Raw genomic sequence first — 26,653 nt, 5'->3', positions numbered from 1 at the left:
AAGCTTAGACCCTATTTCCATAGTCACCCCATCTCGATCGTCATAACTTTCCCTTTGAGTAGCATTTTTCATAAACCCGAGCTATCGGGAAGGCTGGCCAAATGGGGCTAGTGAGCACGATATCACATACCAGCCGCGAATGGCGATAAAGTCACAAGTGCTCGCCGACTTCAGCGCAAAAATAATGCCCGAAGTTGAAAAAGAAGCCATCCAAATTTCCCTCCAAACACAAGACCTCTAGGTCCTATACACAGATGGCGCATCCAACGCATCGGGGTCCGGAATGGGACTCGTACTCGAGATCCCAACAGGCAAAGTAATTCGCCAGTCTATAAGGTGCCCGGATATGACTAACAATGAGGTCGAGTGTGAGGTCGTAATTACAGGATTAAGACTAGCACTCAAATATGGGGCGAAACGGTTGAAACTTCGTTGTTACTCCCAACCCGTAGTCAATCAAATCACAAGGACTTTCCAAATCAAGGAACACAGATTACAAAAATACCAGATCGTAATTTGCAAGCTATTTCCTCAGTTTGACGAATGCCAACTCGATCAAATCCCACGAGCATAGAATGTCGAAGCAGATGGCCTTGCCAAATTAGTCGATGCTACCAAAAGCATCATGACCAGAGATAAAAGCGTAGTCCACCTACTCAACTCATCACTGGACCAAGTCGAGGTAAGAACTATAAATTTAACTTGGGATTGGAGTAATCGTATTATCGCATATTTGTAGGACGACACACTCTCAGGCAACAAAAAAGAGGCCAAACAACTAAGAATGCAGGAGGCCAGATACAACCTCCTCTATAGTGACCCGCACAAGAGGCCTTATGGCAGCCCTCTAGCGAAGTGCTTGGGCCCGAACCAAATCCAGCGCGTCCTCGAAGAAGTCCATGAAGGCCATTGCGAAGCTCACTCTGGCAATCGAGCACTGGTCGGATGCCTCATACGAGCGGGATACTACTGACCCACCATGAAAAAGGATGTCGCAGACTTCGTGAGGAAATACAAACAATGCCAAAAGTGCACCCCAACGATTCACCAAGCGAGCGAGCACCTCCACTCGGTCACCTCCCCTTGGCCGTTCATCAAATGGGGAATGGACATCGTGCGCCCCCCCAGCGAGCATGAGGTAACGTATGATTCCTTTTGATCTTAACTAACTATTTCTCTAAATGGGTGGAAGCATGAGCATTCTCCCAAATACGAGAGCAGGAGGTAATCACCTTTATATGGAGAAACATCATATGCCGATTCGGCATACCCAAGGAAATACGGTTGTGACAACGGACCCCAATTCACAGGAAAGAAAACCGTCGAGTTTTTCTTCTTCGAAAAATGGCATATCAAGAAGATACTCTCAACCTCATACCATCCAGCGGGTAACGTCCAAACAAAATCCTCCAATAAGTCTATACTAAACATCATGAAAAAAGCTCGAAGACGCCAACGGACTACGGCCGGAAATGTTACCAGAAGTATTATGGGCCTACTGAACAACTCCGAAGACGAGAACAGGAGAGAAATCCTACTCTTTGGTCTATGGGACTGAGGCAGTAATACAGGTCGAGGTCGGAGAACCCAAACTAAGGTACTCCCATGAAAGCTGCGCAAGTAACGGCGAGAGCAGAAAGCAATATCTCGACGAAATAGATGAACGGAGAGACATGGCCTACACAAGAATGGTCACCCAAAAACAATAAGCAGAACGTTATTACAACAAGAAAGCAAAGGTTCGGCCGCTTAAAGTCGGGGACTATGTACTGAAAGCCAAAACTCTAGCGAGCAAAGATCACCGAGAAGGCAAGCTGGGAACGAACTGGGACGGACCATACAAAATCACAGCAAAAACAAATAAGGGTTCATTCTAACTAGAGATAATGGAAGGAAAGATACTACCAAACAACTGGAATATCAGCCACCTCAAATACTTCAACTTTTGAGAGAAAAAACGCCCCCGAGTCGTACTCTTTTTTCCCTCACTTGAGTTTTGTCACATTTGGGTTTTCTCAGGGAGGTTTTTAATGAGGAGATGAAGAGAACGCTTCGAGTCAAATTATGCGAAGGTAGGGTCGTGATTACTATTTCATAGCTCGGCCTCTCAATACTCTCCAGGTCAACCAATGAAGGGACTAGATAGACTTGGACTAGGATTGGAATGCCGACCAACACCCAAGAATTTGTAAGTTTCTCCAATTATGTAACCAAAGCAACAATGTCAAAGTAATAAGAAACTTTACGCTTATCAACACACCTTTTTCGAATTAAGGTTATGTTTGATTATGATCAAACAAACACCTATCGTACCTCGACCGCAATCTAATGAAAGGTTATATTCGAACCCGATCGAACAAACACCTACCGTCTCTCGGCCGCGATTTAATGAAAGGATATGTCCGACCTCGCTCGAACAAACACCTATCAGGCCTCGGTCGCAATCGAATGAAAGGTTATGTTCGACTCCGCTCGAACAAATATATACCGGCCCTCGCCCGCGATCTGATAAAGGTTATGTTCGACCCCGCTCGAACAAATACATATCGTCCCTCGACCGTAATCTAATGAAAGGGTATGATCGACCCTGCTCGACTAAACACCTATCGGCCCTCGACCACAATCTAATAAAAGGTTATGTTAGACTTCGCTCAAGAAAACACCCATCGGCCCTCGACCGTGATCGAATGAAAGGTTATGTTCAACCTCGCAAGACCAAACATCTACGGGTCCTCGGCCACGGTCCAACGAAAGGTTATGTTCGACCTAGCTTGAACAAACACCAATCGGCCATCGGCCACATCCCAATAAAGAAACAAAAATATACAGAAGTACAGAAAATAAACCACATGAAGAGAAGAAGATGCAAGGAATGACTTTGATATTTCACATACTAAAATTGTTTACAATAGGCTCGTGAAAACGCCGACAAAAATATACAAAAAAACAAAAGAAAAAACTACTGGCCACCACCATCACAGTTTTTAACATCCTCGCTGACTTGGCCCTCAACAGTGTCGCCACTCTGACCATTAATACCCTCGCCATCACCACATTCGCCCTCAGGATATACAGCTTCATACCAAGCATTCTCTTCGATCCGGTCTACACCCTCATCCCCATCGTCCTCACCGGCCTCAGACGTAGCGGGATCATACCCACAAGTGACTCGAGCTTCACGAGCCTTAACACGAGCATCTTCGAGGGCAGCCTCAGAAACGGATCCCGTCGCATGCAAATCTCGAAAGATATCTAACTGGGCCTCGACATAAATCCACTCCTCATACAACTCCCGAGGAACGTTAGGAAAATCTGAAGTACGGGAGGAGGACGACTGCACCAGTAATTGGTCCTTCTCGGCCTCAAGAGCAGCAACTCAATCGTAGAGGCCAGAAGTATCTCTCTCTAACTCTCCAATCCTCTCATCGAGCCACTCTTCTTTAAGCTTTGTTGTTTCTAAGTCATTCTCTTGCTCAGAACGGATAATACGGATTACCACCTTAAGAGACTTCGCCTTACTCAAAGCCTCCGACAAAGCGGACTCTACCTTCTCCAGATCCTCTGCCTTCTCGGCGACCTCGCCACTTAGAGCCTCTACCCTGAATTGGCTCTCCTCAAGCTGGGCATGCAGCAAAATCATTTGAGCTTGGAGGTCACTGCACTGGGCTTCGACCTCCTTGCTGAGCTCAGGCTCTTCCTCTTTGCTCCTTAATGTCCCCTCCAGGACGCTACACTTCCCCATCATCCGCACCAGTTCCTCGTCCCTGGCCTTCAAGTCCTCCCTCCGTTGGCGCAGATTGCCGCCCTTACGAAGCTGACACCGAAGCTCCCGGTACTTCTCAAGAACTCACAAGTACTTGTCCTTTAACTTCACATAGATGTCGTTATACCTCTGCTCCCTACGAGCACTCTCAATTTCTAAGACGACCGGCTACAAAACGAATAAAAGAAGTTAGAGACTCTGAAAGAACAAAACCAAAGGAAAAACAACTAACAATGAATGTATTTACCCGAAGGGAGAGGCCAAGAAAGTTATTCGGTAGGTCGTTGTCATTGATATTGTTGAAGGTCGTACCCTCAACTTCAAAACTGAGAGGGACAAGGGAAGGGATAATCTGCTCGGTATTCACAAGAAGATTACCATCCATCGGGATCATAATAGTCCTCGAACCCCCCTCCAACCTCACTTCAAGCTGAGTAAGCCCCTCGTCGATCATCCTCAGCTCATCTGCATCCATGTCGGAATCACATCCAAAATCCTTCTCAGCAACAACCTTACTTCTATCATTAGTCGAATGAGGTATGTCCACTGCAACACCAGAAGGTAAGGCCTCTTTGCGTCATGGAAGTTCAGGGCCGCCACCCACCACGCTTTCGATCATAGCCCCCCTAGGTCATACATCTGTATCCTCCCAACAAATGGTCTCGAGACGAGCCTCTGGACTCTCCTTGATATGCATTGTGGCCGTCTCCCGAAGGACAAAGCCACAGTCTCCCACATCGGTAGCCGCCGATATCTACCCCATGAAGTTTACGGCCCTCCTCTTACGAGGCATCAAATCCCCATCACCAGGCAAAGGCTCCTCGTCCTCATCGATGAGACGGTACAACGAAGGACTCGAGGTTTTCGCGGTCGAAGTCTCCGCATCTGAAGAAGGGATAGATTCGGAGGTAGCCACTGGAAGGACCGGGACACGAACAGAAGCAGCCGCCATCGAAAAAGGACCGGGGCACGAACAGAAGCAGTCGCCGTCCAAGAAGGGACCGTGGCATGAACAAAAGCAGGCGCAGTTGAAGAAGGGGCGGGAGCCAAGGACGTAGTAGCCTTCCTCTTTCGGAATGAGGGGGCAGGAGCTTTCGACCTCCTCGAAGATCCCCTGGCCGAAACTAAGAAAAACACAAGGATAGGGAAAGGGAAAGGTCAGCAAAAGTAAACAAAAAGAAAAAGAACTAAGACATTGGTGGTAAAAGGAACTTACCAGTCGAAAGGAGAGTAGGACCAAACTTCATGAAAAAACCTAACCACTCACGGATCCCTACAATGTGAGGGAGAAGCCGACCAACCCAGTCAGAAATATCTTCGCCCAAATGAGAAGGCGAGGTCTTGGCTGCATGAGAAAAGGACTAGAGGTCAAAGCCCACGACTATGCATGGGAGAAAAATCAGATACCTACATACAAGGAAATTAGTTACTTTCGAGTATAATTTCAAGCCTCAGGAAAAATGTCGATATTGGCCATCACGTCCACGGTCCTCACGAAAAAGAAGTTGAACCAGAATTAGCGATTTGTTTTGTCATCCATCTTCACTACCAAGCACTTACCTCCTCGATGGCGAAGGTTCAACATCTCCCCCTATAAAAGCTGGGGGCGAACAGATGTATTAAATGCCAAAGAGTCAGTTCGACCTCGGCTAGCTTGGCAAATTTGGTAAGCTTCCTTATAAGTTTATAAACGTATGGCACAAGCTGAGCTGGGAAAATGCCGTAATAACGACAGAATTCCACCGCCAATGGAAGACGAGGGAGAGTGTAGCCGACTTAGAAGGGATAGGCGTAGAAGGCGTAGTACCCAGGACGGTGGACCTGCACCGTATTCCACCCAGCCAGGATTAATTCGACGTGATCGGGAAGGCCGAACTTAGCCTTAAGCTCTCTAAATTCCTTCTCCTTCATAACTGACCGAAAGGCTCCGGGATCAGCATCAGGTAATTTGGAGAAATCAGATCTAGTATCAAGATTGCGAGGAATTATCTCCTCCACTAACGGGAATCTTTCATCCTCGACTCAGAAGGCATGTTAGACATGTTTTGAAAAAAAAAGAAGAAGTATCAAACGATGAAGAACTGAGAACAATGCAAATCACTAGAACAGAGAGAAGAGTTTTAAAGCAAGGATAGAGCAAGAGAGTAATATAGGGTTTCGAAACAATAGAAAACTTAAAAATTTAAAATCACACCTAAATACCTCTATTTATAAGGATCTTTGCACCAGGACCGAAAATGATCCATCATTACTGGCACCGGAACCGAAGCCACACGTTCAATCATGGGTCACACGCGTAACGAAGCAATGCATCGGGAATATGCGTCATAATAACGCATGACGTCATGACGTCATCCTAATTTGTGGACAGCATAACTCCAATAATTTGAAAGGAGCGGCTCGCGTAAGGCCACGTTGTTAGTTCGCCGCAACCACCATGACCTGCACAACTCGTTCGATTGTTTCGACCACAACGAACAAAATTCGCTCATCGAACCCGCCTGAAGTCGGCCTTAGTATGCGGAGGGGATAACTGTATGGGTCCAAATCTATCTTTAGAACATTTAAGCGAAGATAATACTAAGGGAAGAGCTCCCAAGTTGTCCTTTGTCGAAATGGCCCGAGAAGCATCGAAGTCTGTGGTCGAAGAGTCAACGTGGGTTGTAGTCAAGGTGTCAACAAGGGTCGAGGTTAAGGTCGAGTATCACTGGCAGAGTTGTAACGACTAGTTTTCAAGATAAGATACTAAAGAAAATATCTAATGGATATTCTCTACACTTGTACTACTAGGGTTTCTTAGGAACATGTCACGTATAAATTGAAAAAGAGACAATGATAGGGGACAAGTGATATTCATTTGTAAAGAACACACTTTGACTTAAAGATTCGGCTTTCACTTGCTAAGATACAAATATCACATTTTAACTCAGATTTTTGTCTATACTTTTTCACTAGATCCGAGAATAACTCGAGTATTCAAAGGATTGTCTATCATTCATCATTGTGAGGGAGAACATCCATTTACTCCATCTTTTCTTGGGTGACTCATTACCTCTATTTACTTAAATGTCATTTATTGCTATTCATTGTTATTAAATCCAATACTATCATTTCTGATTTGTGGAATGTTTACTACACATCACTGTTACTGACCGACAATATTTGTGTGATATTTATTTCTTCTTTAAGAACCTTATCTAAGAATATTATTATTAGCTAAGATTAACCCTTATTTAGATAAATATAATTATTTGAACCAAGATATATATATTTTTTGGTCAAACACCACTTTAATCTAATTTTCAAATATAACTATCACGACCCAAACAAACCCCTGTCGTGATGGCACCTATCGTGGAACTGGGCAAGTCGACTCATTTCCAAAATAAACTGATATTTTCATTTCAAAGATAATTTCAGTATTATTTAACATAAAAACCTTCGCAAAGGAGTTCAAATCAAAATAAAAGTGCGGAAGGAAAAGCCCGACATCGGGGTGTCACTAGTCATGAGCATATACTACAATCTGTCTAACAATATCAAGGCTAACGCAGCCTGAAAAATAGCTAAATACAACTAGAGGAAGATAAGAGGGAGAAGAGCAGGGGCTGCGGTCACTAAGCAGCTACCTTGCTATCCCCGAGAAAATCTGCAACCAAAATAATCAACAACCGCTATCGTATTCAGCTACACCTGGATCTGCACATAAGGTGCATAGAGTAACGTGAGTACGCCAACTCAGTAAGTAACAACAATAAATAAAGACTGAGCATTAGTGACGAGCAATAAAGCATATAACATTTATATTAGAAAATCTCAGTAAAATACCACATGCTTTTAAAATCAGGATTTGAATCAAAATATCTCGTTTAAACCCAGTTCTAGTAAAAATTATTTAAAGATATTTTTCAACAGTTTTCAAACAGAGGAAAAATGCAAAGGTGAGCAAAAATAATGAAATCATAAACAGCCCCTCGGGCAAAACATCACTCATATACAGCCCCTCGGGCAAACCTCACAGTCACTCGTTCCACTCGGGCATACCTCACAATCACCCTTGCCACTCGGGCATACCTCACAATCACTCATGCCTCCCAGTCACTCAGCACTCGGCACTCGCACTCAGTAGGTACCTGCGTTCACTGGGGGTGTGTACAGACTCCGGAGGGGCTCCTTCAGCCCAAGCGCTATAATCTGCACGGACAACTCATGTGCTATAATAATAAAGTATGCTGCAGGCGGGCAGCCCCAATCCACACTCATCATCACAATCAGGCCCTCGGCCGATATCAAACATGTTGCAGCGTGCAGCCCGATCCCATAAATATGCAACATGCTGCGGCGTGCAGCCCGATCCCATAAATATCCTCACAAATCAGGCCCTCGGCCTCATTCAGTCATAAACCTCTCAAGCCACTCGGGCATTTCAGTAAAACAGGGTGCTCAGCCCAAAACAATATTTATATGCATCAAAATAGAGTCATAAAACTGAGTTATGCAGTAAACAGGTGTAACCATGACTGAGTATAGATTTTCAATCGAAAACAATGACAGGATAGTAAGTAAAGGTCCTTAAGGGTCCAAACAGTACTGGCATAAGGCCCAAACATGGCATTCAGCCCAATTAACAAAAACTCTTTCTAAAAACACATAAGTATCATATAATTTCCATAAAATATGCAACTTTACAGTTGCTACAGGACGGACCAAGTCACAATCTCCAACAGTGCACGCCCACACGCCCGTCACCTAGCATGTGCATTACTAAAAATAGTAGAATGATATAAAATTCGGAGTTTCGTACCCTCAAGACTAGATTTACAATTGTTACTTACCTCAAACCGGTCAAATCTCTACCCCGCAATACTCTTGCCTCTGGACTCAGCCTCCAAATGCTCCAAATCTATTTACAATCAGTACAATACCATCAATATATGCTAATGGAATGAATTCCAATGGAAAAGCTACAAAATTAGACCAAAATCCGAAATTGGCTCAAACCCGGCCCCCGGGGCCACGTCTCGAAATCCGACAAAATTTACAAAACTAGAAAGCTCATTCACTCACGAGTCTAACCATACCAAATTCATCAAAACCCGACATCGTTTGGTCCTTCAAATCCTTAAATTAAACTCTTAAAATTCCAAGCCCTAACCCCTCATTTTCACTAATTACAATGATTAAACAACATAAAATCACCATGTATACAAGTATTAGGGCTCAAGCAACTTACCTCACTGATAGCTTTTGAATCACCCTTCAAACATCACTCCAAAAGCTCCACAAACCGACTTGAAAATGGTGAAAATGAACCAAATTCGCGAAGTGTTTTATTTATGGTTTCTGCCCAGGTTTTCGCATCTGCGGGCTCTTTTTTCGCGCCTGCGGGACCGCACCTGCGGTCAAGGCGCCGCATCTGCGAACTCCACTTAATTCCCCAACTTTCGCACCTGCGCTCCAGGCTTCGCACATGTGGGCTCGCAGGTGCGGCCAAATCTTTCGCGCATGCGCTCCAGCCTTGGCCTCACATTTTTTCCGCATCTGCGCAGCAAATTCTCGCGCCTGCGAAAGCGCACCTGCGCGTTTCCTCCGCTTCTGCGAAGCCTGCCCAACATCTCCCTTTCCGCATCTGCGCCCCAGGTTTCGCACCTGCGGGCTCGCAGATGCGACCTCCAACTCGCACCTGCGCAACCTGCCTAGCCCAGCATTGCCCGCACCTGCGAACTCCCCACGCGCACCAGCGGCCTCACACCTACGACTCTTTCTTCCGCAGGTGCGAAAATAGCAGTAGCAGCAGCTTCAGATGCATTTTTCAACTCCGACAAATCCGTTAACCACCCGGAATCACCCCGAGATCCTAGGGACCCCAACCAAAAATATCAACTAGTCATATATCAACATACCAACTTAGTCGAATCTTCGAATCACTCAAAACAACATCAAATCATCAAATTACCCTCGGATTCAAGCCTAAGAACTTCTAAATTTCCAAATTCGGCAACCGATGCCGAAACCAACCAAACCACGTCCGAATGACCTCAAATTGTGCACACACATCACAAATGACACTACGAACCTACTCCAACTTCTGGAATTCTATTCCAACCCCGATATCAAAATTTTCACTGCCGACCGAAATCGCCAAATTTCCAAATTTTGCCAATTCAAGCCTAATTCTACCACGGACCTCCAAATCACATTCCGGGCGCACTCCTAAGTCCAAAATTACCTAACGGAGCTAACGGAGCCATCAGAATTCAAATCCGAGATCGTTTACACCTAGGTCAACATCCGGTTGACCTTTCCAACTTAAGGTTCTAAATAAGAGACTAAGTGTCTCATTCCACTCCGAAACCACACCGGGCCCGAACTAACTAACATGGCATATCATAATATAGCTTAAGAGCATAAAAAAAACAGAAATAGGAAAAACAGGGCTATAACTATCGAAACGATCGGCCGGGTCATTACAATAACGATAGAGTTTAGAGTACAATGGGATATTAGCGGAGCAAAGGCGAAGCCTTATAGCCCACGAGGAGAGACAAGACGGATCAACTCTTCAATATTTTCATAAAAGGGCCAAATTTCTTTGCATTATTTGAAATTGAGCCATTTTATTTTTCAATAATGGTAATTTTAAACCATAATAAATATTAAGCAGTAAATTTGGACATTTTTTCTCAACAAATTTGAACAGGTAGAGTCACCCTATTTAAATTTGGAGCTTAGACAATAGCAAATACAAATACAAGACAATTTGCTAACGGCAAAATATAAATAAATAAAAAATAATAACGGCAAACAAAATTAAGTAATTCCATGTAACATAAACGTAAAACTTGGGCCTCCTCCCTTTTTTTAAATTAGTCTTGGAATATGTGCGTTGTGCGTGTACCCTATATTTGAGTATAATTTTCTTTTAAAATTATTCAAATTTTTATTGCATATGAGTTATTAAGTATAAACTAGAAAAATTAGTATAAGCTCTGAAAATGATATAAATCGATTCTATTTAGCTAGCTCAATAAAAGAAGAAATTATGCCCTACTGTAGTCACCAAATGCCTTAATTTTGCTAAAGAAACTTATAGAGAGAGGCAAATATGTTGACGTGTATTCATATTGCTCAAAATAATATTTCAGTCCTTTTATGAATTTTACTCTTCTCTAAGAAAATAATTTGACTTGTTTAAACTTTGCTTTTTAAATGGTAGCCTCAATATAGTTTTTTTTTTTTTTGCATAATTCAAATATTGTGTTTTGCCTTCAAAAAAGCTTATATGACATAGATGATGGAGGAAACAATTAACGAAATAAGCACGATAATTATAATGTTATACTATTTAAAAATGAAATAAAATACTAAATAAAATAATAAACCAAAATAGAATTGAACTACAATAATGCATTTGAAGCACAACTAAAGTTCATAAAAGCAGCTGATGATAGTAAATATTATCTAAAATAGTAATAACAAAGGTAAGAAGCATTTTTGCTTATATTGGTCACCTTTCTTGAACCATTTGCACTTGAATTATAAAATATGAGTAATTTAAGCTGGCGTAATTATTATTATAAAATATAGGTAAAAATAATTTTGAATTGATATGAGTTAGAATGTCTAATTAATTTTTTATCACAAACTGCAATAATATAAACAATCTATACAACAAAATTTGTAAATAAGTCAATTTTGTAATGATAATTACGAGACATTACAGTTCAAAAATATAGGAGCGTCTATTATTACATAACTTCAAAAACACAGTAAAGGTTAGAAAATTTACTTCTATTCACAAGTAATTCTACCTTCACATATGTGACACTATAAAAAAAATCTTTTATAGGACTGTTGAGCTCCTCGTTATTCTAAATGTCTTTGGTTTTAAAAGTCTAAAATATCAACGTAAGTAAAATTAACGAGTAAAAGAATCCTAAACCTAAAGTGATATTAACTGCTGAATCCTAGACCTAATTTTCCTCTATAGGCTACGGCAGTTTTGGTAAAGCTAAAGAATCCTTAACCTAAGCAACGAAAAACACAGCGTTAATAGACCTTAAAAAAAGACAGTTTCATGGTTTTCCCGCAAAAAAATTGGTGAACCTATATTTAAACATAGAAAAAAACCTAAATCTAAATAAAGAAAAGACACATCAATAAAACCTAATTGCCAACTGAATCTTAAACGTATAATGAATCTAATTGGTAGCATAATTCTAAACATAAATAAAGAAAAGTTGTATCCAAAAAAAAGGGCAATAAAAAATTGAATCCAAAACCAACACCAAAAAAACAATGGATGAATCCAAAACTGATACAGAAGGGACAATAAACCGCGTAGACTCCCGGTAAGGTAAGAATGATCCAGGATTTTGGCATGATGGGTGCACTATTAAGAAGAGGTGAATCCAAAATTTTACGAGTTCAACCTTTAGTTCTTACGATTGCGTAGCCATTACACTTTTAAAATTATAAGTTCAATTTTTTTTAAATTAATAATTTTCTTACATCTATATCTATTTTTCATGTTGAAAATATTAAAATCAGTTGAATCCATTGACTATATGCTACATCATACACTGCTACTAGTTTTAATATACACATTTTGTTTAATCACATTTAGATTTTACAGCGACAAAAGAAGAATAGAAATTTCAATGTGTGAAAATTTTGAAAGAATAAACCAAACAAAAAAGAAATAAAAATAAAAAGTACTTAATTAATACGCAAAAAATAACACCAGACACGCCCATCTCCCATGGGCGTCTACTTTTAGAAAAAAAGAAGGAAAAAACAACAAGATTGACATAAGATTTGAACTCACAACCTCACCTAAAGAATTGCACTCAATAACCATCACATCATATAATACTTTGAGCATGGGTGCACACACATATATTTAAATATTTTTGAAAAAATATAACATTACTATACATGATTTAGGGCGGGAAACATGGGTTCGCGTGCCCCATAGAACCCCCTAGATACGCCACTGCCAAACAATGTAAATTCTAAGCAAGTACACGACAATTTGGTTTATTTTCCCCCAAAAAAATTAGTTATTACAATTATATCCAACATTTAATAACTTACGAAGGGTAAAAAGGACAAACGACATTTCGATAGGACCTTCGTACTTTTAATATAGTACTAGTTTTAGGATACGCGCGTTGCTCGTGTATCTTATAAACGTTTTAAAAATTATACAAATAAATATTATTAAAATATGCTTATGCTAAAATTCAGTAAAATTCAAAAATACAAGATTGTCATGATATGTAAATTCTATATCGTGAGATAAACACATTCCAAAGCTATTTTTCCATTATATCAAATCTTCCGTCGAGTGAGTGTTGTTGGAATTTAAGTACTTTTTGGTAACTTTTTCCTAAAAATTGTTATGATTAATTTTTAAAGCAATTGTTTTTTTCTGGGAAAATCAAATAGAAGATGTTTTCTCAAAACACAAATTATTGAAAGGTAGGTTCTCAAGCTACTCCTAACAAAAACGTTTTTCAAAAAACAATCTCAAAAACATTTCTAAAATATACTGTTTGTTGGTACTAATTGAAATACCTAACATGTCATGTTAGATAAAATTGTAACTACAATTAATATTTATTTTCTAATTTACTAAATTACCAAACGTAGAAGGACAAAAACTTCAATTTAACGGAATTATTACACATTGAACGTCCTGGAAACAAGGAAGAACTATGGATTCATATATACTGACAAGGATTCATGTTAACGAACAAAGACAAGTCCAAGTTAAAATATATATTATACATTCAGAATTCAGAAGGGTCACAGATTCATATCAGGTACCTGTAGGATTCAAATAATTCATTAAGATTTTCTACATAATTCAAATAAAAAAAGATTTAATAAGTAAAATTTTAGTTGATTTCAAAGTACTAAATATTAGGAAAGTAATTTAATTACGATTTTGTCCTATGTGAAGTCTATTTTTAAAGGATAAAAAATGCGAACTACATTTCACTAAGGAAGTCGTGCTTTTAATATAGTATATATAGATTAAGATATAGATAGATAAATAGATATATTAGCCAGAGCAAGATAGACATGGATAGCAAAAACTCCACGCCCTTTCAAATTAATTATTTCACAGGACGCTTCTGAATTTGTCCATAGATTTTGTTTCAGAATTCTATAATAATATTTGAACTCCAATTGGCTCATTATTTCAATTTTAACTTGCGATATAGAATTTGAAGATTGATAAATAGGTTTTAATTTTTTTTTGATAAGTTCTTTCAAGTTCCACTCGCAAAATTACAATTATGTTTTCATTATTTCATGTTAAAATACAACTTGAACTTTCAAATAAGTACTAGTACCTTTTTCAACTTAATTCAAGTACTAACTTGTTTCAATGTCCAAACGCCTTCGTATCCACCTCAAGGTAAAAATGTGCAATCTTGCAGAACTCTGGTAAACAGGTACAGAGATCAAATCTCATCACGAGTTTTTCTTCCTCTTATTCCTTTCACTTGTCAATTATAATAACAACAACATACTCAGTTTTCGAAAGGGTATGGTGTATAGAGATCTTACTCTTACCTTGTTTAAGATAGAAAGACTGTTTCATATACATCCTCTGCTCAAGGTTTACCTCGCATGGTCTAAAAACAAAAAAATAATATTTACCTCTCGTTTGAATAGAGGAAAAAAAAAGCAGAAAACATTGTTTGTTTATGGAATTTGATCAGTTTTTGAAAAGTTAATCAGTTTTTTGGATGAAATTTTTTTCTCCACTCATAAAATTTTAATATTTTTTCAAGTAAAATGCATGTCTAAATATAACTTTAACTTTCAAAAATTATTTTTCAATAAATTTTTTTTTTTTTTTTTTTTTTAAGTTTCAACTAAATTTATGTCCAAACACTAGCTTAAATTAGTACTAGCATGTCAAGATCTAACAATGAGGCTGTCGAATAATTTGTTGTTTTTGTGTTTGTCTTTGTGCTTGGAAGAGTAGCTAAAGGTAACGAAGGAGGTCATTGACTTTTGGTTGTGTAGCTACCAATCAAGTATAGTGTACTCTCTACTGTGTCAGCAGTATAGGGCTTAGGTAGTGAGGTGTGTTGTGCCTTCTTCGAGGATTTGCAGAATGTGAATTATGTGAGTCCCACTCTCTTTTTTTGCCTTCTCCTCACAATTATTTAATTCACCCTAGGCTATACAGTATAAAACATAGTACTAGGGTGAAGGTAGAAGTCGAGTTACGCGTTCGGTAAACTCAATAGCTTTTACTTAAATAATATACTTTATATTAAAAATTTATTAAATATATATAAATATTGAATTTAGAACTTAATCGTTAGTACTCGAAGTCCTTGTTTTAAATCAGAACCCATTAAATTAAAATTCTGACTCTCTCTGCCTATAAGTTAGATATACTATATCAGATAGATATTATATCTCTATTTTGAATGTCTTACACATTATTAACACCCTACTAGTTAAAGTTGTAAGAGTGAATTTGGCAAGAAAAAATTTAGTAACTAATAGTTCATGTCTTTTTAACACATCAAATAAGTCAGTCCGGTGCACTAAGCTCCTGCTATGTGCATGTTCGCGGAAGGGTCTAACCACAAGGGTCTACAGTACACAGCTTTACCCTACATTTCTGCAAGAGGCTGCTTTTACGGCTCGAACCTGTGACCTCCTGATCACACGACAATAACTTTATCAGTTACGCCAAGACTCCCATCCCTTTTAAAATATCAAATATTTGGACATAAATTTCAACATGTCAAAATTCCGAATAGTTTGGACTTTCAGGGAGTGTTTTCGTGAGAATAATACTTAAAATCAATGGTTTGAAACTAAATCCAAAAAAGAAACTAAACCATATGCTCAATTCCTTTAAAAAACTTTTAAAAAAAATTGCTTGATAATGCATGTATGTCCTTAAACCCTATTTAATTCTATCCTTTTGAATGAATAGGAAAAGGAGAACTAATGGAGAGAAAAGTGAAATTATTTCTGGAGTAGAACTATAAATAATAATACAATTAATAATGGATTAGTATAAAGCATAAATTTCAAAAATTACAATTTTTTCTGTCAACCAACAGAACATTTTGTGGCCGAGATTATAGCCAAAAGATGGTATGTTATATTCATGGTTTAAGATTCAAATCCTACTACAAAGTATATAGTGATGTTTTATTTTATTAATAAAACATGCATTAAATTTGGCGTTTTGCTACTTGCTAGTTACTATATATTTCATGTAGATACAAAGAAAATTCTGTAAAACAACATTAAGCACGCCTTGTTGGATGTAGACAATCCACTTGGTTTTTTCGAGACACACAATAAGTTGTAAATTTTAAAAAGTGAACCATTTCCCTACATACTTTCGAAAATCATTTATTTGTTCAAGCTCTTTCTAAAAAATTGTAACGTTTTCTACTTATAATGAATTTTAGTCAACTGATTGGATCTTTAATCTTTTTGTTGGCAGCACTTTTTTAACCAAGGTTACGACGAGAATAATGAGATCACGAGAAGGCTAAAACTTTGCTGCCAATTTTCTGACATACCTAGAGAATAAACCAAACTCTTTTCTTAGCTCTAAAGAAAACAAATCAATAAAAAGCTTGAAAGAATTTTCTGAAAATAACAATCAATTTAAGATGTACTGAAAATCCAGAACCATAAAAGTTCACACTGGATTAATTTCCACCATTCTATGAACAACTTAATTTCCAATCTTCAAACAGCACATTGTCACACTAAAACCTGAGTTCTAAAAGAAAAGACTGAGTTCTAGTTCACAGGACTAATCAGTATTTGCAAGTACAGTCTTGAGTGGCTTTGCACCACCATTTTCTTGAACAGAGTTTACTGGAGTAGAGGAACCACTCTTCTTTGAACTGCCTGTGAATGTCCTTCCCATAAATTTTCCAGCTTTGCTTAGGCCACTACCAACAGCTCCAAAGCCACTTCCAACTATTCCTACACCAGCACCTACCCCGGTTCCAATGAGCCCCACGCCTGCCCCAAGACCAGTGCCCACCAAACCAACACCTGAACCAACCAGTGATGCAGCCCCATCAAGGGCATCCATTGTGCTCCCAATGACACCTTCTGCTTTCAGCTTCTTCCTTTCTTCTAGGATCGCCTTCTCTGCCTCCAGAGCAGCTAACTGCTCTTCCTTGTTGAATTCATGATACAACACCTGCACGCAATAAACAAGCTGTAAAAGCCACTCCACTACCTAGGCCATACTATCATACTGGTAGTTAAAGGAGACACAAAATTAAACAATACACAATTAAAGAATGGTTAGTACCATAGCAACAAACTGTGCCTATGTGAGCTCATAGTAGGTTCCAAACCCCAAAAAAGGATCGGGCTTGTAGTAAATTGACTGTCAGCGTAAAATAATCAAACTATGATGAATGCTTTAAATATTGATACAGAATATGCATGTAATCTTACCCAACTAGTTTAGGATTCAGGAATGTTGATTGATTGAGAGAAGTATAGCAACAACGAAACCTCAATAAATGAGTATGAACATAGTCCTGTACCTTTATTGTGATAGTTCCCCTATCCTTCTTATCTTTGACTTTGAGCATATCAAGTTTTGGCAGCAACCTTAATTCAATTTCTTTGGCAGTCTCAGCTACTAGCTCATTCAGAGGCAACTTAGCGACACCCATTCGCTGGTCTTGCCCAACGTCTTTATCGAAGACCTGCTCAAATTGATGTGAAGATCAACTGTCACACAAGAATTCACCCAAACAGTATGTACAGCATCAGATATTCAAGACAGAGCAAAGCATAGGAAAAAATGTGATAGTAATCAAATCAAACCTCCACAATGAGGGATTGGGTCTCCTTGTCTTCTGCAATTAACTCAAATGTCTGATCCCAAATGGGATTTAGGTTGTTGTCAATGGTTTTTGTCTTAACCTTGAAAAGTGGACGAATGTATACAACCACATATGGATCAGATTTTCCTATCATTTCGTGGTTCTTTAAGCCATTAGCCTTGACTACAGTTACTATGAGCTTCCCCTGTGGCTTAAGCTCCAAATCACTGCATTTAGGGAAACATTGGTTACATAACAATGAAAAATAAGCACGTGGAGACGATAAGGAACAAATGTATATGTGGACATGTCAGATGACCTAGTGTTTACATTCCCTATCCAACAACAGGTTTGCTGAAAGGTTTAAAAAGAGCCCAAACCAACAACAGTAGGCAAAATGAACAAGCACAGACATCACAACATGTGAAAGAATTTGATGAGAATAAACCCAAGGAAATAGAAGTATTTATAGGTCATCCACTATCATAAGCCACTGGAAGACCTTTTCCCTAAAACAGTCTACCTCAAATTCAGATCCGCGTATTTCACTGGATCACAAAACACAACATTTCGGAATTCAATTACCAAAAGCCATTTGATCTTTTTGTTTTCTGACATGTATCTCAATAACTGAAACACCTGAATACAGTCACACAGGAAGGAACAGCAGTACTATTGATTTCAAGTAGGCCATTCCTTAAGTAGATGCACAATTTTGATTTCTGATGTTTTTCAAGCATACGAGTAGAAAGCAAATTGAAGCAACCCAAATTTACTTTTCTTTATTAGCATATTAGAAGGATCAAAAGGATAAGAAAGTGATAAGGTGAAGTGCTCGGTGACTAAAGTATTTGTAGAATTGAAGATACCTAGTATCCACAGGTATGCCGCCAATTGGAACAACAATTCTGTGGGGCCATTCTAGCATATCTGTCACTATTGTATTTACAGTGTCCTTCCACAGATAAACAACAGCATTGTCAGTCAAACAGAAAATATCCAAAATTAGAAGTGTACTGCTAAAGAAGATGTCAACACTAACATCAATCATATCCGAAAGTCCAGGAAGAGCAGTTAAACTTCCACCGACTGCCTTCAAAACATAGTCGATTCTAGGCTTTGGCTGATTCAACAAAAAAAGGAATACTTCATTATAACGTCCATCAGGACATACGCATCTCAAAATCAGTAATTTAATTGAGAGAAAAGTCATCTCCAAATAATGTTGAAAAAAGAAACCATGTAGCACATCAGAAACAATGGGAGGAACATCAAGTTAATATAAGAAATGAAACAAACGAATCGAGGAGCAAATTGACATATAGAATTAGGCTATACCTCAGAAAGTAATGCTACAACAACAGCCGAGATGCAAGGAATTTCCTCAGTTAGTTGGAAGATAACACGAATAACAGTGAATACTTGAAGATTTTTCAACTGCAACCAATTTGGCAATGGTCAGTGCAACTCTCTTCCTAAATAACCAAGTAGTCAACATAGCATCATCCAAGCAAAATAGACAGGTGAAAGTGTTTAGGCACACACCTGAATGGGTATGGAAGCAACCATTGCAGCTTCAACACCTAAAACAATATTGGGATCACCACCCCATCGGAGGTCAATATCCATAGTGATTTGACCTTTTTTAAGGCTCTGAACACGAATACCTGCATTAATTAAGTATTAAACATGCTAAAGCATTGTGTGACACCGCAGACACTCTCTGAAAGAACCTCAGATATGCAACGAGCACAAGTTTATCAACAATCTTACTAAATGTAACAATAACCATGACACGATAAGCTCTTGGCAGATTTTGTAGCCATCAGCTGCAACATTTCGAAGTATTACGAGAAAGATTTTCTTAGACATATGATACAGAAGTTTAGGAGTTACCAAGAAAATGAAACTTGGTCCCACTTCTTTCTTCACTTTAGTTTTCAATATTAGCAGCATCATACTAGAAAGAACTCAAACTTTGCAAAGACCTCAACCCAAAAAAACAAATATTAGCAAAACAGATTAACTAGACTAACAGTGCACCTAGTGCATTGTCTTTTCCCTTCAGGCTTACACAGCATTATTTTTGATAAATAGGCATACACAATATTATAATAGGCAATAACCGTTCGCATGAGTTTTCAAGCAATTAAGAGAACATGAGTGCATACTGCATTTTTTGTCTTCTTCAAAATCACAGAACTGACACCAGCTAGAAAGCTCAAATGAGCATGAGCGCTGTCATATGAACTCAATCCTATATGGCTTAAAATGTTCAACTAAACCTTTTGGTGTCAAAACTGAATCATTGAACTGCAGAAGATTCAAACTGGAACTTAATTCAACTTAATAGATATGAATATTCAGATGAATCTCAGGAGTAGAATACCAGCACAATGAGGAGGACTAGTAGCAGCATGAAAACTCCAACTAAATAATTTGTCTTTTCTTTCCAAATGCAGCTTGATGGATAGAAAAGCTGGATAGGATGAGTTCTAACATACCACTTTTTTTTGTTGATCAAACAGTTATACAACAACTAAAAGATAATTAAGTTTAACTGCAATGGATTATGAATTACTTTTTGCTGATCAAACAATTAATAATAGATATTTTGATGCTGCTACCTTCTATTTTAGGTGCCACTGTTCCCAATGATAATTTGCTGAACTTCAACGAAGTAATTCCAGGGGGTCGATAATCTTCTAAAAGAGGTTCAACAGATTCTCTTATAATTGCCTCTCCTGCCTGCATAGTGACATACTCAAGAGTATTGGATCTTGGCTCCCACAATACAGAATTTGGCAAAACAACATGGTTCACACACAACAATATGACTAAAGATATGTTTACATTGATATATAATTGTTACCATAGAAAAGGATATGACCATTGACCTTTATTGTACTATTCTCCGTGAGATACAAGATGAGATATATAACACTATAAACCCAATTCCACTGCACAGAGCAGTGAACTTAACAACTATAAGAAAGCAAATGTTCCATCTTCTCAAATTTCCAAAAAAAAAAAAAAAAAGGTCTCCGCTGTGCTCTAAACCTATGTTCCTACTGAATTCTAACTTCAAGGCAAGATCTTTTCACAATAAGCAACTTCCAAGCATTGTAGAATCTTCAAAAGGTATTTCAGATGGCTTGGTGAGAAGTCATGTACACGCAAGAAATCTTGATCCCTTATAAATTAGGTAATATCAGCATGGAATAAATCTGGTGTTATTTATTTATTTAAATAACCAAGAAATCCCTGAGGGCCAACGGCTCACGGTTAGTGTGCCCAGCCCTCTACCATTTCTGGTGTGCTATTGATAAGTTCAAGTTTTAATTAAAAAAGTAGCACACTAAGAAATAACTTCATTTTTGGCAAAAATGAATAAAAGGACAGAAGGTTTGAAGATCACTTAAAGGGACAGTTTGGTCATTACATTGAAAATCAGGGACTGAGGCTCATCAAGCAGCTTCTATGCCAATTTTGTATGAATTTCTAAATTTAGGCTTTACTGCTCAAAGGAAGAATATAAAAGATGCTCAAAAGACTTCTTAATTAGCCTTCACCCTCAAAATTCCTAAGCTAATATTTGACTCCTCAAAAGTCCTCTTTTTCGATCTAAAATATGAAGTTCGGGCATTTGCAACTCAAAATTGGAGCCCGATTTTTTTTATATTCTCCTAGTAAGAACCTTGTAAAGGTAAACTTCAACGAAACCTTTTATCTCAAAATAGATAGTTGATGTCGTCACTAGTGCTTGGTCTCAAGAAGCAAGTCTTTTTTTTAACCGGGTATCCTCTTTTTGGCTAATATCAAATGCCAATGTGCTTGAAACATAAAGTTCGAAGTGGGAATGGATTATCGTTTGAGCTTAATTCATAGTTCTACCTTCTAAGCTTCTTCCTCAATCAGGAAAAGCCTTTACACTTTGAGCGTTCCAAATATTAAATATCTTTATTTGGTGGGAACAAATATGTGAGTAGAAGATCATGGTAATAGGTGATAAGATAGCTATATCATATGCTATTCTAATACTTCTTTTGTAAGGTAATATACTATTCTAATACTTACTGACTCTAACAATAGTAATGCTGTTATTATTCAGTTATTATTCATGTACTATAATCTATGCGTAACTTGTGATGAACGGTGAACCAAACATCCCTAAAAGTTTAAACACACAGAGCAAAATTGGTTATAATAGAGTTACAGCAGAACCAGTTTAAAAAATGAAAAATGCTCAGGATAACTAAAGAGGAGTAAAAAGCTTACTTCGGCAATAAATGGCCACAATTTGCTCAATTGTTTGTTCAACCACTTGACCTGCCCATGAGATATAAATGAGACAAAAGTAACATCGACATGATCACTACATCAATTTATTCCTTTAGATTGTATGAAGAAAAGATTGCAAAAACACCACATGATGCATAACCTCTAAAATTCACAATTGACATTAATAAAGTATGGAGATAACTGTTAATCAACACAATATTCCAGTCAACAACAGCCAAAGCAAAACATCTCTCCATCTACTTAAAATCTCCCTCATCATCTGTCAGTGTATCTCTTGATTCTAATTCATCAGATTCCATAAGTAAAACTAACCTTCATTGACTTCATTTCTCAAGCAAAAAGGCATTACTATTGAGCAGTGACTAGAGCACAGAAAAGAAAGTTTCATTTAATCTATAAGGATTTATGTGGATCTTTGTTTATATCTCAACGGTAACAAGGTCAGTGCAACAATATGCATAGATTGATTAACTTCAGGATCTCTTTCAAAGACAGGAAGATTTATCAGCTTGAAAATAAGGGCACTAGTTCTTCGAGCTCTTTTTTTTTATTTTTTATTTATAAGGTTCTTCTTCGAGCTCTTCTTTCGAAGATATTAACAAATTTATTCACATTTCATTGAACTTTTCACTAAACAAGTAAAGCCATCCAACCTGCTCATAAACCGGGAATGATATCCATTCAGGAAAGTTATCACCACACACTTTCTTTAGATCATCCCTGTTGAGGCAGCCCATTAGTTTTACATCTACTGCCTGTAAAGGAAGTAAAACATAACAAGGAAAATGAATGCCAATCCTTCAGAAAGTGAAATCATATCAGAAACCTAAATGCTGTCTGCAAGCATGATGATGAGCATCATGTAAATATTGGCACTAGCACTAAAGCAACTGCAGCCCATATTTAATACTACTTATAGCAGAAGTGTCATATGGACCTATATCCGGTGACCGTTATCACCTCATTCGGTGCAAAGTCAAGCATCAAGCAGCAAAATACTATCACATAGGCAGCAAATGTGCAACAATATTATACACATCAATAGCAGAAACTGACAAATATACTACTCAAACATATAGCTATACATCATAACCGCCATAAACTACTTCAGATAGAATGGAGATCATGTTCCAAGTCTGGGACAGTTGTGCGCTACTGCGCTTCATGTTTTGACTATCAAATGTTAAGAATACTCCTCGACACTTGCGGGACATTCGATAAAATTGGAACAACATAGAGAAGATTAGAATGACCCCCGCACAAGGAAAGCACATACAAAATGAGAAATGATCCTAAAAAAATGTAAAGGAGTACTCCTCCTCTCATTTCTCCCCTGTAAGCTAGGTCGTTCATTCCAACTTCCAACTCGAAACCATTTCACAACGTCTCCATTAAAATCATTGGAATGATCCCTAGTCAACATACTGCTTCAGCTACAATTATTCTAAAGCAACAAACCGACAGACCTATGACTAGTAGAAGCTTCAACTAAGTCAACTAACAAAATCACAGAGTTATCACCACTTTCAGTTTTGTACACTCTTCAGGACAGAAATTAGGGTTGCAACTGACACTAACCACCTCACCCGCACTAAGGTATGACCGAAGAGAAACAACATTGTTTGTCTTGAAATACAAACTATAGCAAAAGCCAACTAATTTGTGGAAATGTTGGGACTGAGGCATTTTTTGAGACTGAAGAGTAATTGTTGTCATGAACTATACTTCAAAAACATTAAAATCTGGAGTATGGCAAGATATATACCTTAGCAATTCGTTTGTTACTCCTGTACCTCATCATATGTTTCCAAGCTGCCATTAAACCGATCCCCAAGATCATCCCCATCAGTATCCCAGAAATCAACCCCATTCTACTTCAGATCACTTCAAACACCAATTTCCCTATAAAATTGAGAACCTCAAAACCAATTCCAAAAATAGAAAACCCAAAAAAGAAGAGAAGCTTAACTATGAAATTCAAGAATCAAAGAGTTATTCCAAGATTTAAAACTGAACTGTTATAAACAAGCAAAAACCACCTCTAAAAAGAATATCTGGGTCTCTGCTGAAACTTTTTGCTTCTCCGACAAGAAAATAATTGCTCTTTTTCAGACGTGGGTCTACACCAAACTGGGGTTGCTTGGCATTCCTTTCCTCCACAAAACTTTGATGAAAAAAAGATACTTATCTTTCACCTATTTCATTGTACACATAATTAATGAAATGAATGAGAGTTTTAACGGTTAAGCATTACATTTACTACGTACCCTAGTCTTGAAAGTGGTCTTTCCCGTTTCTTTGCTTTGCATTGAATTTTCGGATTTAAGTCTTAGGCTTTTGAGTTTGTTTGTCCGTTTCTTACAACTTTTGGGTTTTGCAGACATACCCCTATATTTTTGGGGTCACCTAATACTAGTATTATCCATAGGTGATGTACCCCAATGATTGAAAGATTCATTTGTCTTTTAAACTTTAGTGGGCAGTGGTACGTACCCTACCTCTTGGAATTTTGGTGTTGGATCTCCCAATCAAAATTGGGTGAGGCAAGGTGGATGATCCTTTACTTGGCAAAGTAGGTCCTTTTTGCAATTACATCTTCTTCTTTTTTTATAATAGTAGTGTTAGATCCATTTGTGTGTACTTTTCTATTTCAGCATGTACTTAGTGAGGTATCATTTACTCTATTTATCAAGTCTTAATTTTGTTAATTTGGACATGAGGTGGCCAGTTAGTAAATAATTTTGACTCCTGGTTCCACTCATGTTAAAATGGCCTATCTTAAGAATTATCAATTGTAATACAATCCATCCATGGTAGATGGCTTCATTTGTCCCTTATTATTTGCATTGAATGGCCTTCTTTGATATACTCTTTTAAGTTTTGAAAGTAGCTGAAGTTCCGATAGAGCTAAGCTCCGGGTATTTACATCTTGGATGAGATAAGGTGGATAATTCTTTACTTGTCCTAGTAGGTCCTTTTTGCATTTACAAATTCTTTTATTTTTTTTGTGTGTAAGAGAACTTTTAAATTAGACGTTTACATTAGGCATAACTTTCGCGAGGGAAATAAAGTAGCACATATTTTGGCATGCAAAGGATCCTAGCAGGCGAAACATGGCACCGTGTTCTATCATTCGGTTCCCCCTTTGTTTGTTAACGCAACTGTCTTAACAGATAAAAGAGGAACTAGTTTTGAGAAATTGATGGTAGGCTATAATTACGTATTTTAGTCGCTTATCGTACTCTAATTTACAGCACTTTAATTGAGTGTGAGCTTTAATCGCTAGTGTTTTGCACTAATTATGTATTTTATGCCTTGTAGGAGTGATTCCGAGCTATATGGATGTTACGGAATAAAATCGAACTATTTGGAGCTTTGAAGTCTGAGTAAAAGCCAAGGGATTAAGACGGGATCGCGTTCGGGGGTCGAGAACCACATCCGGATGTCAAAAACCAAGGAAAAAGCCTAGCTCTAAGAATCCACCACAGTTGCGGCGTGTGGGGCGCCACAGCTGCCCATTTTCTACTGCTGTCAATTTTGCACGCTCTCTGATAAAGCCCACTACCATCCCGCGTGGCGCGTCGCCCCATGCGGCGCGCCTGTGCAATTTTTACAGAGTAACAATCCTAGTTCGCGTAAGAGAAAGTCATTTCGTTTGGGCCCGACCCTACTTGATATAAATACATGTAAAACGTTATTTTGAGAGACTTTGAACATACTTTGAAGGAGGATTCACGTGGAGGAACACACACCATGCTTGGAGGAGGCTTCTAACTAGTTTTTCTTTCTCCTCCCTTCCTTTAATCTCATAGTTTATTAATTCTAGAGTTTTTGGGTGCTACATGAACGTTGTGATTTGAAGCTTGAATTGTTCTTATTATTTTATCATATTGATTTATTTATTAAATCTTGCGCTTAATTATTTGATTGATTTATCACCAATTAAATAATATCTACGAATCTAGCATTGAACCCGGGAGAGAGAATTTTAGATTGCATATAAGATTGAGTAGAGCAAGATCTTGAACTCGAGTATCGGGAACAGATTTGCGGTTAGGATAGGAATATACCTAATCGCCTTGCTTGGTTATTATACGGGAATGATTAATGTGTTCTTGTTAATCCTAATTTCATAGGAATATAGGCGTTAGGTTAGCTTGAATAGGCGAGTGGTGCTTGGGGAGAAGGCTACGAGCAATATTAACCCTGTCAAGCATTAAACCAGATAAATTAATTCGACAATTTAAGTAGAAAACTCAACGGGATTGTTAGTTAACCCATAACTCTGGAGCATTTTCTCCCATTGAATTCATCTTTAATATTGCCAACTTGTTTCCTTTAATCTCTTTGTTTGCTACTCTAGATTAGTTGTAGTTAAATAATCACACTTTAGAAAATCGCTTGAGTAGATTAATTGTCCTAGTTTAATTTAGTAAATAGTTAATCATCAGTCTCTCTGGGTACAATATCTGAACTTACAATCCTATATTACTTGTCGACCATGTATAGTTGCGTGTGCATTTGGAAGCAACAAGTTTATGGCGCCGTTGTCGGGGACTTAGAAATTAACTATTCTACTAGATTTTAGATTTTTACTTTTTGTCTATTCAAGTTTTTTTATCTTAGTTTAATATTTTATTATTTTATTGACATGGCATCTTGGAATGAGAATTGGTCGAATATTGGTTATTCTTATTATGGTAATCCTTATCCATATTGTGGAGGACCACAC

At 38.0% G+C, this 26,653-nt stretch overlaps 1 protein-coding gene and 1 pseudogene across 2 annotated transcripts; one reads left to right on the top strand and one right to left on the bottom strand.

The window, feature by feature from the left end:
* Positions 1-16,407: 16,407 nt before the first annotated feature.
* Positions 16,408-24,116, bottom strand: LOC104111344 (calcium-dependent lipid-binding protein-like). Of its 2 annotated transcripts, XM_018776003.3 has the most exons (13): positions 23,961-24,116; positions 23,687-23,823; positions 22,575-22,676; positions 21,898-21,948; positions 20,247-20,367; positions 20,009-20,098; positions 19,165-19,286; positions 18,958-19,056; positions 18,662-18,742; positions 18,489-18,574; positions 17,621-17,846; positions 17,335-17,499; positions 16,408-16,979 (listed from the first exon to the last, which is right to left on the bottom strand). In XM_018776003.3, exons 2-13 carry the CDS (start codon positions 23,789-23,791, stop codon positions 16,581-16,583), a joined length of 1,647 nt encoding a protein of 548 aa, XP_018631519.1. In that variant the 5' UTR covers positions 23,792-23,823; positions 23,961-24,116; the 3' UTR covers positions 16,408-16,580. The 2 variants fall into 2 exon arrangements, with proteins under 2 accessions (XP_018631519.1, XP_009619318.1); XM_009621023.4 differs by lacking the exon at positions 20,009-20,098.
* Positions 23,114-23,222, top strand: LOC117280330 (U6 spliceosomal RNA; annotated as a pseudogene).
* Positions 24,117-26,653: the final 2,537 nt, after the last annotated feature.

The sequence above is a fragment of the Nicotiana tomentosiformis genome, chromosome 1, assembly GCF_000390325.3.
Source record: "Nicotiana tomentosiformis chromosome 1, ASM39032v3, whole genome shotgun sequence".
Lineage (NCBI taxonomy): Eukaryota > Viridiplantae > Streptophyta > Magnoliopsida > Solanales > Solanaceae > Nicotiana > Nicotiana tomentosiformis.
Note: the sequence above shows the minus strand (reverse complement) of the source record. Positions and strands in the feature narration are given on the sequence as shown.

Excerpts from the sequence above, each read along its gene's own strand:
- LOC104111344 (XM_018776003.3), bottom strand. The coding sequence starts at position 23,791 with ATGGGGTTGATTTCTGGGATACTGATGGGGATGATCTTGGGGATCGGT. Across the intron at positions 17,500-17,620 it reads CCCAATCCCTCATTGTGGAG|GTCTTCGATAAAGACGTTGG; the intron begins GTTTGATTTGAT and ends CAATTTGAGCAG. Across the intron at positions 16,980-17,334 it reads GGGGAACTATCACAATAAAG|GTGTTGTATCATGAATTCAA; the intron begins GTACAGGACTAT and ends TATTGCGTGCAG.